The sequence below is a fragment of the Crocodylus siamensis genome, chromosome 4 (assembly GCF_052110815.1).
Source record: "Crocodylus siamensis isolate JL-2025a chromosome 4, ASM5211081v1, whole genome shotgun sequence".
Taxonomy (NCBI): domain Eukaryota; kingdom Metazoa; phylum Chordata; order Crocodylia; family Crocodylidae; genus Crocodylus; species Crocodylus siamensis.
The window spans coordinates 173,913,737-173,929,775 of NC_143398.1; the positions used below are offsets into that span (position 1 = coordinate 173,913,737).

The 16,039-nt window shown below is 40.2% G+C and overlaps 1 protein-coding gene across 1 annotated transcript in view; it reads right to left on the reverse strand.

Annotated features, from left to right (window-relative positions):
- ABCA12 (ATP binding cassette subfamily A member 12) overlaps positions 1-16,039 on the reverse strand; it is a 131,431-nt gene that overhangs the window by 76,614 nt on the left and 38,778 nt on the right. Inside the window, 9 exon segments of the mRNA XM_090044936.1 lie at positions 200-373; positions 1,514-1,638; positions 2,168-2,280; positions 2,383-2,636; positions 5,569-5,675; positions 6,687-6,802; positions 7,498-11,628; positions 11,755-11,851; positions 15,676-15,788. Coding sequence (XP_089901062.1) covers positions 200-373; positions 1,514-1,638; positions 2,168-2,280; positions 2,383-2,636; positions 5,569-5,675; positions 6,687-6,802; positions 7,498-11,628; positions 11,755-11,851; positions 15,676-15,788 — 5,230 coding nt within the window.

Consider the following 16,039-nt stretch of genomic DNA (forward strand, 5'->3'; position numbering starts at 1 on the left):
ATGTCCCATAGGAAATAAATGGGACAAGTACTCCTAAATTCTTTAAGCACTTCTGAAAGCTGAGCCCTGGTACTTTGTGCCCAGCTTTAAATAATCAACATAACACACCAGTGCAGGTACACCTGTTTATGTCATTTAAAATCTTAACCATGGCAGCTAATAAAAACTACAGAAAATACTCTACAATTTCAACACAAACCTTATACATGAAATTATAAACATCTAAATGTCGTAAAAGTGTGACCCCTAGGATGTAAGTCCGGCGAGTCCTTTCGGGAAGAGACAGATTGCAGAATTCCTTTGTCACTGCTTCTAGCTTTGGGTCAGTAGCGTGGATATTACATGACTCCAACTGGAGGATCTGAGAAATGAGCTGTATATGCGTAAAATAAATCAGATTTGTAAATGGTTAGACTTCTCCAATAAGCATGTCATCAATGTCTTCTTGCATTGCTGAGAACTGAGAAATACAAGATTCTTCCCATTATTTCTGGGACCAATTAAAATAGTAGAGAGTTACCCAAAGGCTACAAACAGACTCTGCATTTATCCCAGGATTAACTATTTTATCCTGGGACAAAATGAAATAATTTGCTCAGACATCCGTGTTCATTGTCCCAGGATAAATCCTAAACAGGTTCACAGGATAAGAAGTACTAACAGTTTATCCCAGAACATCACAAAGCACATCTGAATGGTTATCTCAAGACTGCATCACTGAATCTGTGGCAGAAAAGTGGCAGTGAATTCAGATGTTCACAACACCTGGATAAGAAGGGCAATGTGTGTACACACAAATCCTGGGATACTTCTGGCACAAACACAGGCACAACTTGTCCAGGGACAAATTCAACATCTGTTCCTAGCCACAGTTTTCACAGTTTTAAACAATGTTGGTGTTTCCCTCTCCTAGTTGCTGACAAAGACAAGGTTTAGATGAATCCAGACAAGATGGTGATGATGCTCTTAGATGTGACTGAGCAAAGAACCATTTGTAGCTGTATTTATCCAAGTTACTGAGGCACATGTGCTCATCCTTGGAGTAGAAAATTCAATTTGTGAAGGTAATTTTGGATTCCTAATACTTCTGTAATTCCTAACATCACAAATGATAAAAGGTGCTCATTCCCATTTGGATTGTGACCATTTCTCCACAATGTGGACATAGCCACAATCAACTAGACTTTCATGACCATCTGACTTTCATGACTGTGTGCCTAAGTAATCACAAAGGATGTGCCCACCAGTGGCTGTCAGTCTGAAAAAAAAACAAAAAACAAACCATGCAGTTTTGTCCTTCAATAGCTGCACTGGCTTACAAAGCTCTTCTGGTTGTTTATTCCAATCTATAAAATGCTACTTACTTTGTCACCCATGGGAACCACATATCAACCTCTATGGTGCCACAACGGAGATATCCCAAGCTGCCTTCACAAGCAGCCCCTAGATTTACATTAGTTATCTATGAACTGAAAATGAACAGGACCTTCAACTGGAACAGAAGTAAGCTTACCTGAGTTGTGTTTTCTGGGACAGGTATTTCCATCAGAGTACTGATACTTGCTGTGGACATTCCTGTTTCATTTATGAGCTCTTCTTTCATCTCATCAACATTTGTAAACACATCCATTAACAATTCTTTAACACAAACAAAAAAAAGATATGGTACCTTTCTCTTCATTTAATTAAATATTACATACATGCATATTATTCACATTATTCTGGGTACAGGAAAACGAGCAATTTTACCCAACAGATATTATACACATTGTCTGACAGTAGCACAACTATATGGCATACATAAAATATGTCTAAACTTTCATGGATATTTGTCATGCAACAAATTGGAACTGGTACTGTCCTTGATAACTGTAGGGATTGTGGAACGATGTCTTTTGGGTCCAGTATGGGCCACAGTTCATCTCTGCTCAAAGAACAGGTCTTTTTTTTGGCTAGATCCAGAAATATCAGTCAATGGGCTATCTGAAGCTGAAAGTCAGACTATGCAAAGTACAAAAATAAAAGCTAATGGATACAGCACCTGTTTGCTTTACCCACTTAGTTTCCATGACACATGATAACATTTGCTGAGGGAATGTCAACAAAAACAACTAAATGAGTGACCACATTCACAACCCAAAGTTTTATAGCGATTGTGTAAAACTACCTTTCTTTTCAGGAACGGTTGCACTCTCAGTGATGTTCACCATGGAACTGATAGTAGCCACATATTGAGCAATATCTTGAAAGCAATCCATCTGTGGTAAATTTTCTTGAAACCTTAAAAAAAGCATAGGCAATATTAAAGGGAAGTAAGTAGCTACTGTGAGAAGTTCAGGAATGAAATAATAGGGCAAAAATAAAAACTTGAGGTGGCCTTACCATTCCATTTGCAACCGGAGTTTTGTAGGATCTCCAATCAGTATATCCTGGAGTTCCTGAGAGATGCTATTGTGATTAATTACATTGGTCACAATGCGATCACTTAGCTCAGCACTGTGAAGGAGTTGCTCATGAAATTGACTTTGCTCACAAAGTGCTTCAAAACTAATATTAGGGAGATAGCAGATACGTTGCACTAACTTAAAGCTCTCACGGACACAGAGAAGTTTTGTCAGGTTTTGGAGGCGAGAGATCTTTAAATAAAAACAAGAGACAAGACAAACATTATATAATAGAAATGTAAAAACTGAGTTTTAGATTAAAGAATCTAGGCATCACTTTGCTTTTCTTTGAGACTTGATTTTCAAGAGCTTTAGTTTAAAAGGCCTTGAGCTGAACTGCAAGGCAGAGTGACCCCATAGCATGAGAGGTAGAGCCTTGCGTGGCATAGGAAAGTAGCCTGGAAACTGGGAAATCAAGATTCAAATCCTGGCTGTACTGCCAGCCTGATGTGTTACCCTAAGGAAATTGCTTTACTTGTCAGTACCTCTGTTTCTCTTGCTACACTTTCTTTGCCTTGCCTATGTAGACTGAAAGCTCCCTGGGGTAGGGACTGTTTGCAAGTGCCTAGCACACTAAGCTTAATAAATGCTACTGTAATACAAATAAGTATCAAGAGCAAGGTTGCTGTTATTAATGGTGATGTCTATTACATGATTACAGCTTTGCATAGTCATTTATTTCCTCTCTCAAATGGACCCTTTATTTTAATAAAAATTAAGCACAGTAAGCAAGCCCAAAGACAGGGCTCTGTGCTGGTTCAGTATTACTTAGGCACTTAGCCTACCTTTGGGTATCTAAAATGAGATCCTCTACACCTGCTTTGGTATATTAAATGACTGGAGTGGTGTAAAAATGCTCTAAAAGCCCTGGTTGCAATTGGGAAAGATTCCTCAAGTGCAGGCATGGAAAGAGAACCCCTCACGAGCACTTTCAGAAGAGGATATACTGGTGGCAAGAGGAGCATATTGATAGTGCGACCACAGCCTGCAGGGATTTTAAGATGTGCTGCAATGCACCTGAGAAGGCTGCTGTAACCCAGATGGGCGTGGGGTTGTCTAAAATATGCAGGGAGCCTCATGTTCAGAACTGCCTAAGACTGGAAAGACAAAAATGGCTTAAATACACTTTGCTCGCTCTCTCTCTCTCTCCCTGCTCTGCACATTTTGCACTGCAACTCTTAAGCCTTCCTGCTAAGCCAAGGACTGTCAATGAAAAACCCAAAGAGGTCACTCCTGTTTTTGGGACCACCTGCCAGTGGCACCAGAGTGTCTGCTCAGAACCTCTCTACATAGCTACACTGTCCTATTATCAGGTTTAGGTGTGCATAAAGTTGGAGCAAGTGGGAAGGTCTAGTTTCATGGGGATGATTCTTGGCTTGACGTGGCCTTAAAGGAACAGGGAACTCTTGGATGCTTATCTTAATGCTTGGATGCTTATCTTGATGGGGTCATTTGACCCTAGCTGACTTCCTGCCCCTGGGACAGGGGGCTGGACTCGATGATCTTCAAGGTCCCTTCCAGCCCTAATGTCTATAAAATCTATGGAACAGCACAGAAACTCATCCCTGTTTGAAAATCACAACCAATAGATTTTTCATCTCAACTGTGTCATATTTAGGGGTGACAAAACATTATCTTGGAACTGCTTAACCCAGTCAATCTTTTAATACCGAAGACCTTGACGAGAGCTGCTGAGTATTCACAGCCATTGTTTAGATGTGTAAAGGCAGAACCTAAATTCTGATGCATATTTGCTGAAAAGTTTGGCCTTTGTAGCTTATTTAGCATTAAGCTGACTAATCAGTTTGGATCCTCAGAACTTCAACTGTATGAGATTTTTCAAAGCAACGTTAAACCCATATTCCTGCTATGGCTTTCCAGAATGGTTCAGAGGAAAATAGCTACATAGAAAACAGATTAAGAAAGTCAGATTAGCACAAGAAAAAGATGACACACTAGTATTAGAAAGTCAGTCTCCATTCTGTTAAAATTCTGGGTCTGGAACTCCAGCAATGAAATCTCTTATTTATTTTACAATTTATATTATGTTCATTTCCAGGGACACCAGACAAAATGAGGGCATGCCTTACAATAGGTGCTGTAGACAAGTATACATGTGGAGAGTTCCTACACCAAATGAGTGTGCCTTGTTAGTTACAAAGGAGAATTTCACATTTCTGTTAGGGCCTAATTCCCTATGGCTGTCAAAGGTATTTAGCTGCTTAACTACCATCTTTACTTTCAAATGATGTATGACTTTCAAATAACCTGAAAGAGGTTGGAGCACAGGTTTCATGCAACTGATGTGCTTAACTCTGCTAGATGATTTGAAAGTCTCACCCCCTGTTAATGGCAGGTGAATCAGATATGGATAAACCAGAAGATTTAGATGGCTTGCATAGGGTTCTTAAGAGACTGTCTCCTTCCGTGCCTGCACCTAGGTAGTCTTCCTTGAGAGGCATTTGTTGCCATCTTAGGATGGATGATGAAAAATGTAATAGGATAAAAGAGCAGAAGCATCTATGCCTTCTCTCAAATCTAAATATACATTTGTAATAACTGCATGGGAAAGAATATTCTCTCTTCAAGATAAGTGCAACTCCCTCCCCACTCCTCTGCCCCACACAGGCACAGGAAGCACCAGTAACATCCAGTCTTCAGCCTAGCTCATATGAGGAGTTTTTAACATTGTTTTCCCTAAACTGGATTCCTGAAAACTTCACTGGTCATTCATAGAAATCCTAAAATTCATAGGAAAATGGGGATTGGGAGGGACCTCAGGAGGTCATCTAGTCCAACCCCCTGCCCAAAGCAGAACCAGCCCCAACTAGATCATCCCAGCCATGGCTTTGTCTAGCCAGGTCTTTAAAACCTCCAAGGATGGAGATTCCACAAACTCTCTGGGTAGCTTGTGCCAGTACTTTACTACCCTCCTAGTGAGAAAGTTTTTTCCTAATAGCTCATCTAAACTTCCCTTGCTGCAACTTGAGACTGTTGCTCCTTGTTCTGTCACCTGCCACCACTGAGAACAGTCCAGCTTCATCCCCTTTGTAAGCAAAACAGTCTAGCTCCATTCTCTATAACCATGTAATACTCAAGGAAACCCTTGAATGAGCAGACTTACTTTTGACTTCAGGAGCTCAGAAATGGATGAGTGTTTCTCAGAGGTATCATTCTGAGTGAAAGGGGTCTTTTCTATCTGAGCCTGGTTCAGAAGCAGTGTTATATTTTCTGTAACAGAAAAAAAGTTACCGCAGATGGGACCCATGTTTATTACAGAAACCCTGCATAACTGGAAGCTTATATTTCTTCTTTGCAGACCTTTTTAAGGTGCTGATAAATGACAGATCTTTCTGAATTCAAAAGGAGTTAGAGGGGCTCAGCACATCTAAACTTATGTTTTTCAGCCTCGAGTATAACCTCCTGATCCAGTCTGAGTAAAGTATGTAGCTGCATTGTTTCAGGAACTAGATTGTGACTCTGGGTATGTCTACACTGCACACAGTAGTGAAGTGAAGAGACACCTGAGCTAGCTGGATGCTGCCAGCAGCACAGCTGAGCCAGCACACAGTTCAGTGCAGGTGCTTATTCTGCTTCTAGAACAGGCTTAATATTACTACCCATACTTAGCTGTGGGCTGCCTCAGCTATGCTGCTAGCAGTATCTAAGCCGCCTTGGGTATCTCTATGCTACATTGCGGTTGTTGTGACAGCTATGTGAACATACCCTCTGACAGTCACTGTTTGATCAGTGCTTGCTTCTTGCTCTTTGGGGGATAAAAGTCATTCAGGTGTTCCCATACAAATGTACTAACTACAGTATAATCAAATAAAACACCATTATGTCAGTGGAACCTTACTTCTCAAAATATTTTTTAAAGGAAGAAACTGTAGCAGAGCACGGCAGTAAAGGGGAGATCTCGCATCTTAAAGTTGAGTCCCTATTAAGTTTTACTTGAATGCCATGCAGCTGCATAGGAAAAAGATCATTTTTTTCTGATTATGTGGGTTGACAAATTACACTAATAGTCTGACCTCTAAAGATCAACGAATACAAATACACAAGGTAAAAGGGTCCTCCTGACTTTCAGAGGCTCCGAGTTCTCACCAAGCAGGTTAACCACAAATCGAAGAAAAAATGCTCAGCAACATTTCTTCAAGTCATGCACGGTGGTGTTTTAAAATAATAGGCTTGAAAGATTTACAGATTAAGTTTGATATCATTGTATGAATTTATTCTTACCCGACAATTCACTGTCTTCACTTTCAGTCAAATTCATTAAGCAGACCAAGTAATGCTTGTAACTGTTGTTTGCTGCCACCTGCAAGATAGCTTTTTCAAATTCTAAAAACAGAAACCTGTAAAATAGAATGGAATAAGTATATTTACGTTACAAAGAAACAAAGAGAATTACTGAGCTTTTTCTTAGCAGCATTGTTGCTAAATCACGAGAGGTGGTTAATGAGTATCTCTTCATAGAAGACTACTGATTTATATCAGATGAGGACCTACTCCACAGTAATTTCATACCTGAAGTTCCTCCCAGTTTTTGTTGCATTGGTTCTTTTTGCCATTATCTTACAAATAATAATGATAGTCCAGTATGGATATTCATTCTCACATAGTGAGAAAAAGAAATTTGGCTTGAAGCAGTCACTTTTTCAAATGCTATTAATTGATCTAAAATAGCATCAGTGAGAAAAACTGAAGAACAAGTGGAAGAGAGCTAAGGAGATTTATTCTGTGGGGGTTTAAGTAGTTAATACTGAGACCATGGAGTTTCCCCAAAACATTTAGCAGTGACCCAACTCTGTTCCTTAGAAACCAACAGTTAAAACTCCCGCTGATTTCAAAGGGAACAGGAGTGGGAGAACACTGAACATTTTTGAAAGCTCCACCTTCAGTGATTGTATGTCTAAGGGCATACAAAATTTTTCTTATCCCTTGTTAATAATGTTAATCCCTGTTAATAGTCAAGTAAGATAAAATGCAAGCCAAAAGTAATAATTGCTTTAACATTCTGTTATACTTATGAAATCAGAAATAAACTTACTGTGCAAGCAAGCTGTTCAGAGACTTGGTTTCTTCCCCTGAATTCCAAGGCCAGGTCTTACTAAGAAGGGTCTCTGCCATAGTCACAAAAGGATGAGAGACACTCTCAAAGACATTCTCAAGATCTGTTTTGTGAACAGTGGAAGCCGGGTCAAAGTCCAGTTTCAACAAATTTAGCGGATCTGGAGAGTTCAGATTCTCAAGTACATAGTGACTGACTTCTATTATTCCTGGAGCTGACTCATTGTTGCCAAGATCACTTTTCATTATTTCCAACAGCTTCACATACGCAGCCACCTCTGTCAAGTTCCATTTGGTGCTCAGCCAGTTGTTAACCACATTCCAGACCCTTGAAAAATGACTCCATTCAGAGAGATTGGCAGCATCTTGGAGCAGCTCATACATACTGGACATCCGCTGGACATCATCCTGTCTATCACCAGAAAGCATAAACAACGGTTTCCAGTTCACCGAGCTGCCAGAGAAATTTAATGAATCTGCGTAGGTTTCATTCAAAATAAATGAAATCAAAATGTTTAATGGATAGGAATGGAACACACTATCCACCATGCTCTGGGTGATTGGTACTTGACAAGACTCATTATTCTGGGATAGCTCCCTAGAGAGGACTGTCAGAGTTTCATGCTTTTCCTGTATCCAAGAATTCCCCAAGTCAGAGAGACTGTTTAATCGCGAAAGAAAACCCAAAGAAAACTGCAATGACTGGATGACACACGATAGCTCATGGGAAAAATATGCCCTGTTGTTTTGGTAGATGTTAGCAAATTCTGGGGTCAGATCTAGGGTATTCACTGCAAGCTGAAACAATTCAGAAAATGTGGTTCTGTCCTTAGTGTCCATGGAAGTAAACAGGAGTTTGCAGTGGCTTCTTGTTAAGGACTCACTAACCGTGACATTTTCAAACATTACCTGAAGCATTAGATGTAGAATATCTTGAGCGGAGCAGTTCTGTAGCTTTTTATTACTACTGTAACCTTCTCTGAGGAAAGGGCTCAAAGCTAAATGCAAGAGCTTCCACACTTCTATTTCTAATGAAGTATTGTGCTGAAAGTAAGTCTGGTTACGTTCCTTTGGAAGTAGCTGATGTGAGAAATTATAGACTGCATCAATTTTTTCTTCACTGGTTGCTTCTTCCAATCTGGGGTCATGAAGGATTTTCACTCCTGCCTTCAATATTTCAGACCATCTTTGGGTGGATTTCCTGGCAACATTCATGAATTGATAAGTAGTTTCTAATTCAGTGATATTAAGTATTTGCTGGAGATCTTTTAACATAAGCATACTCTTTTGTAAGGCTTGTAAATATATTGAGGCTGTAGGTGCTTTGGAGTCTTCTCCATCGTTCCCTTGGAATGTGTCAGATATAATGTCAATTAATTGCTCTAGTTCTTTATTGAAAGGAAGACTGGAGCCATTTTTCTTTGAATTTACTTCATTATGCAACACACCTAGGAGTGGCTCATCAGCAAGACTGCGTGTACTATTCCACTCCCTGGGCCATAGTGTTTCAGCAATGTGCCAATATGTCTTCAGCTCATTCCACCCAGCTCCATCAGTTGAATTTTGGATATTTTTCATCAGTTCAGACAGAGAAGAGATCAACAGATAATGGCTACTTCTGTTCACCTTTGCCATGTGAGCAAAGAGTTTCTGGAAGTCTAAGAAGTGCTTTGTAAAATTTTCAGACAGTGGAGATGTCAGCATAAAATCTGAAAAAAGTGATGGGATTTCTTGAGTTGCATTAAAATAGTTGTTTCTCTCTCCAGAGAATGGTTGGATTGCAAGTGATGTCAACATTTTGATACTGTCCCATGTTTTCTCTATATTGATAGTGGTTTTATTTAAAAGGAGTTGATTCCAAATCACAGTAGCTAAATTTAAAACAATGCGAGCTTCCTCCCAATAGAGGTTATTATAGGAAAGTGTTTCTGGGACAAACCGTTTAAATCTCCCCAAGTCAGGTGTGTTGTTTCTGGCAGAAGTTATGTTGAGGAAGAGTTTTACTGAATTAAATATGTTTTCTAAATCTGAAGACTCAATTCCATCACTAGAGTTGTGAAGGAACTGATATGTTTCTGTTTTTCTGGGAACCAATCCAATGTCAACAAGAATTAGAGCTTTTTTCATCGTTTTCAGGAGTTTCACATACTCATCCACTTCTGTCAGGTTCCATTTGGTGGTCAACACATTGCCAGTGGCATTCCAGACTCTTGAGAAATGTCTCCATTCAGACTGACGGGAGACAGGTTGGACCATCTGTGATAGTTCATACATACTGGAGTTCCATTGGGAAACAGCTGACAATAGACTGGATAACATAGACAGCTTATGCCAGTCCACTGAGCTCCCAGAGAAATTTAATGAATCTGTGTAGGTTTCATTCAGAATAAATGGGATCAAAATGCTTAAAGAATAGGAATGGAACACACTATTCACCATGCTCTTGGGGACTGGTATTTGGCAGGATTCATTGTTCTGGGGAAGTTCCCTAGAGAGGACTGTTAGAGTTTCATGCTTTTTCTGTATCCAAGAATTCCCTGAGTCAAAGAGAGTGTTTAATTGTGACAGAAAATCAAAAGAAACCTGTAATGACTGGATGACACATGATAGCTCGCGAGAAAAATATTCACTATTGTTTTGGTAGACGTTAGCAAATTCTGGAGTCAGATCTAGGGCATTCACTGAAAGCTGAAACAGTTCAGAAAATGTTTGGTTTTGCATGGTTCTGTTTTTAGTGTCCATGGACATAAACAGAAATTTGCAGTGGCTTCTTGTTAAGGACTCGCTAAGCGTGGCATTTTCAAACACCATCTGAAGCGTTAAGTGTAAAATATCATGAGCGGAGCAGTTCTGTAGCTTTTTATTATCATTGTAACTTTCCCTGAGGAAAGGATTCAAGGCTAAATGCAAGAGCTTCAACACTTCTGTTTCTAGGGAAGTACTGTGCTGCAAGGAAGTTTGGTTATTTTCCTTTGGAAGAAGCAGACGTGAGAAAATATAGACTGCATCAATTTTTTCTTTAATGGCTGCTTCGCCCAATCTGGTGTTGTAAAGGATATTCATTCCTACCCTTACTATTTCAGACAGTCTTTGGGTAGATTTATCATCAACATTTTTGAGTCGATCAGTAGTAGCAAATTTACTGGTATTAAACATCTGGAATTTTTTTAACAAGTCCAGGGTCTCTTGTATGGCTTGTATGACCATCGAAATATTGGCCATTCTGAAGTCTTTCCCACCATACTCTTGTAATATGAGTGTTGCAGATTCTATCAGCTTTTCCAATTCTCTATTGAAAAGAATACTTGAATCATTTTTCAGTGTGTAAAAATAATTGTGTGACATATTTAAAAGCTGCCCATAGGCAATGATGGCTATGTTGTACCAATTGATGGACCTTAGTTGTTCAAAAACACGCGAATAGGTGTTGAATTCTTTCCAGTGAGCTTCACCAAAAGAATCTTCAATTTTCTGCATAAATTCAAATGCTAAGTTCATGATCTGTTGGTGAGTTGTGGTTGTATTTGTCACGATATCAAAGAGTTTCTGAATGGCTAAGAGTTGGTCTAGATAGTTCTGATTGGTAGTAGGTTTAAGTATATAATCTGAAAACAAAGATGGGATTCCTTCCATTCTCTTGATATAAGCTTTTACATCTTCAGGTAATGATGAAAGTGAATCAAATATCAGCATTTTGATAGAATCCCACATCTTCCTTGTATCATTAGTTCTGTTTAAAAATACTGAATACTGAATTCCCGTCACTATTTTTAAAGCACTTTGGATTTCTTTCCAGTGGGTTGTTATATTGTCAATGGAAGTGCCATTAAAGTCTTCCTGAAGTAGCACTGATATGAACTTATAGACTTCCTTACTTAATGATTTTCTTCGTTTATAGTGCATATTCATTTCCAGCTTCAGAATTTCAGACAATCTCTGTATAGTTTCTTTCTCAATGGTTCTGAACAAATTTAAGTTTTCAAAATCACTTCTATTAACATTTTCTTGAGAGCCTTTTAAAAAGCAAAGATATTTTTTTTTGTCTTCTAAATTCTTTGATGTGATGTCCCTTGCGGAGTCTTTTACATCAGAGGCTGCTAATTTTATTTTTCTAAAAAGAAAAATGTATTTTAGAAAAATATTAATCATTGTAAGTGAAAATATAAATTAAGTATAGAGAGAAAGCACATGTCAAAATATTTCATCATGATCTGTGGCTCTGTAGACCCTTTCTTACCTCAGAATTTCTCCAAACTGAGATGACAAACTGTGGTTGTATTTCCAATTATTGACAAGATTATTAATGTCAGTCATTAGAAAACTGTTATTTTTACCTACAGTGGAAATAGAAGGGCATTTTTGTTAGTCTTGAGAATGGCTCTCAACCTTTTTAAAATCAAGGTATCCCTCATTAGTCTCAAGGCACCTCTTAAAAATGCCAGCTTTCAATATTCACTTATATTTTGACTATGCAAAAAATAATAAAGCAATTTTTCTGTTGCAAAGAACTCAGAAAGATAACAACTGGTCAGAAAGTTTCTAGCACTATGGATTCCTATTGGAAATCTTTGGGTGCCCGTAGACATGTAGGGACACTGCTCCAATATGCTGTAACTACAATGCATTGTAGCAGACTCAATTAATCAAGTCTGTTGGAGTGTGCTAATTAGCACACTCCAGCAGCTTCTGTGTCTCATGTTTCAGGGTCCTTGCACTTCAAAATGGTGGTGGGGGTGCTTTAACTAAAGCTCATCAAATGATACACAAGATGCTGTGGGTGCTTTAATTAAAGCAGTTCTTGGAGCCACTCTTATTAAATGTCCATTCCCCACCCCAGAGCACATGTAAAAATGCCATTTGGGTTTATCTTCTGAATCATGTTTGTACACCTAACAGCTCTTATATTGGCTAGGGACAGAAATAACATAAACCGGTATAAGTGATCAGAAACTGGTTCAATCCATAACATAACAGAAATTCCATGTGCAAAAGTTGCTTTCAAAATGGTTGAAACCAGTTTAAGATAAAATTGGGTGAATGTAGTGCCAGACTTAACTAATTCAGGTTAAACTGGTTTATTGAACTTCTGTTAGTTAACTCACGGTCCCCCAGCATCCCAGGATGCTTTGCACCTCCCCCACAAATCACCCACTCACAGGAGAGGCAGGCTAGCCTTGGCCCAAGCTGTCTGCTCCAGCCAAGCAAGAAGGCATGCTATAGTCCCCTCTGGCTTCCAGCCTGGGCCACTGCAGGCATGTGGCTGCATTTCTAGAATCAAAAGTGAATGTCCGTTCACTTGCTTGATCGGTTCAATCTATACAGTTTAGATTAGACTGCAAAGATTGAATTAATTCAGCCTCAGGTTTTTTGACTGTCCATACTTAGCCATTATGTGGCATCCTGTGGAAAGAATCTTAAGGCACCCCAAGATACTGTGGCACGCTGGTTGAGAATCATTGGTTTAGTAAATGAACTGAAAACTATGGTCATGTTTGCAAAATAAAGCTAGGCTCCTAGACCCTATTTTTCCCCCATGCGAGATTTAGCTTGGTGCCACTAACAGCCTACTGAAAGCAGTTCTCCATTAGTATCCTACTAGAAGTAACAAAACTCCATGGTGGCTGCAAGGTAAATTTTTTGTGTTCAACAATAAATCTGCTTTTGTTTCTAATCAAGTCCCTTTCTATGCCCTCTGCTCTTTCAGGAAATACCAGCCTCAACCCTGCTCTCTGTTCAACCCAACAACTGCTTCCATACGTTCTCCCCACCTTGCATACCTTAGATATAAAATGCTACTCCTATTCTAATCCACTTTCTCCTTACTTTCTCATGTAATTCAGACTGAACCAGTAGTTAGAAAACTGATCATGGCTTCATAAAGGGGCCTTTTAGGAATTGAATATATACAGTATATACATAGCTGGTTTCATAGTTTCATAATTGGTAGGGTTGGAAGGGACCTGAGCAGATCATCAAGTCCAACCCCCTGCCACAGGTAGGAAAAAATGTTGGGGTCAACCGACCCTGGCTAGGTGATTATCTAGCCTCCTTTTGAAGACCCCCAAGGTAGGAGCAACAGAAGTTCCTAGCCACCCTGACTGTGAAGTAGTGCTTCCTGATGTCCAGCCTGAACCTCCTCAGTCAACTTATGGCCATTATTCCTAGTTACTCCCAGTAGTGCTCAGAGGAACAGGGTCTCTCCCATTCCCCGCTGGTCCCCCCAGTAAGTTTATAGATGGCCACTAGATTCCCTCTCAGCCTTCTCTTGTGGAGGCTGAATAGGTTCAGGTCCTGTAGCCTCCCCTCATAGGGCCTACCCTGCTGCCCCCTAATCATGTGAGTGGCTCTCCTCTGGACCCTCTCAATGCTGTCCACACCCCTCCTGAAGTGCAGCAGCAAGAACTGGATTCAGTACTCCAACTGTGGCCTGACCAATGTCGCATAGAGGGGGAGGATCACCTCCTTGGACCTGCTTGTGATGCATCTGCGGATGCATGACAAGGTGCGGTTGACCTTACTGACCGTGTCCTCACACTGTCAGCCCATATTCATCTTGGAATCAATAATGACTCCGAGATCCTTTTCTGCCTCTGGGCTGATGAGAAGGGAGTTCCCCAGCTTGTAGGTATGATGCTGGTTCTTCTTCCCCAGGTGCAGTACCTTGCACTTGTCAGTATTGAAACCCATTCTATTCTCCTCTGCCCACCCCTGTAGCCTGTCCAGATCTAGTTGTAACCTGTTCCTCCCTTCTAACATGCCCACTTCTCCCCACATCTTAGTGTCATCCGCGAACTTGAACAGGATGCTTTTCACCCTCTTGTCCAAGTTGCTAATGAAGATGTTGAAAAGTGTGGGCCCCATGACTGAGTACTGGGGATTCCTACTGCCCACATCACTCCAGGTTGAAAATGACCCATCCAATACCACTCTCTGGGTGTGGCCCTCCAGCCAATTTGCAGCCCATCTGGCTGGGTAGGCATCGACCTCATAGTCGCTTAATTTTTTGATGAGAATGGGGTGAGAGACAGCATTGAAGACCTTCCTAAAGTCCAGAAAGACATCCACTGCAACACCTGCATCCAAGGATTTTGTGACCTGGTCATAGAAGGCCACCAGGTTGGTCTGACAGGACCTGCCTCTAATGAACCCATCCTGGTTGCCCCTAAGCATAATCTCCCCTCTGGTCCCTCGCAGATGTGTTTTTGAATAACTTTCTCAAAGAGCTTCCCCAGGACCGAGGTAAGAAAAATGGGCCTATACTTTCCTAGGTCCTCCTTCCTTGCTACATGTGTATTATATTTTTCCTGACCATTCATATAATCTACTTTATGGAATGAAAAAGGTGAATTTCAAAGACAAAGCCTTCACTGCTGATCTTCACTGTTTTACAATGAAATAACAAATTTGAGAACATTATCTCGCTGTACCATCCCAATGCAGACAAGGCACAGCTAGTTTTCACACCAATGGACACTTTTACATGTGCTCTGGTGGAGTGGGGTGGTGGGGGTGAGGCACTTTCATTAGAGTGGCTCCAAGAACCACTCTAATGAAAGTGCCATGGTGTCTCATGTGTCATCATCCCCAAGCTTCAAAATGGGGGGGAGGGGAGGAGAAGGGTGCTTTAACTAAAGCTCATTCGACAAGCTTTAGTTCAAGTGGCCCCGTTGCCATTTTGAAGCACGGGGATGCTGATATACACACACCAGAGGCTGCTGGAGCACAATTAATTGAGTCTGCTCTGACGTACTGTAGTTACAGCGCATCGAAGCAGCCTCCCAGCACATCTACAGGCACCCAATGTGATTAATCAAGTTAAACCTTTTAGTCACCATCAAGGATTATTTGTGACTAGCCAAAATAAGGTATAAAACTGCTCTGCCTTGCATACATTAAGTTTTTTACTTATATTTATTACAGTGTTGCTCAAGATCATATTTTTTCCAACAGCAAAGAAAAGCCACTTTGTGCTAATTTAGGAAGAATATTGTTTCTACTTGCAATGAGACATTTCATTTACTTGGTTTTGTTAAAAAATAAAGTGAGACTTCATAGGCCAAGCCCTGAATGCTATACAAGTAGTTGAGTTCAGTACAAACTTCCAGTATATTTCTGCAGTTTTTTTCAAGACAGATATAGCTTGTTTTGAGGAACTTACCTTGTTCTGAACAATTCAGGGAATACAGAAGATGCGTAGCCCCAGCCTGGGTGGTTTTGATTTCATCATTACTCATGACTGGTAGAAAAACCTTTTGTGCTGGCAGCAAAGCACTAAGGGGGAAAAACAATGAAAATAAATTGTGGTTCAAGGTTTATAGGAAGAAATAAAAGAGTGTTCATGTGAGGAATGGCTGGAGTGTGGGCTATCACTCTTAAAGTGAATGACAGACAAGTTGCTGCCCTTATGTTTAATTACTTGTTTGATCATGCATAATAAATAAAAGCAAGGGGCTCCAAAGGAAAGCAATGGCAGTGAGTGAATTGATATGTACTATGCTAGCTGCGTCTACACAAGACATTCT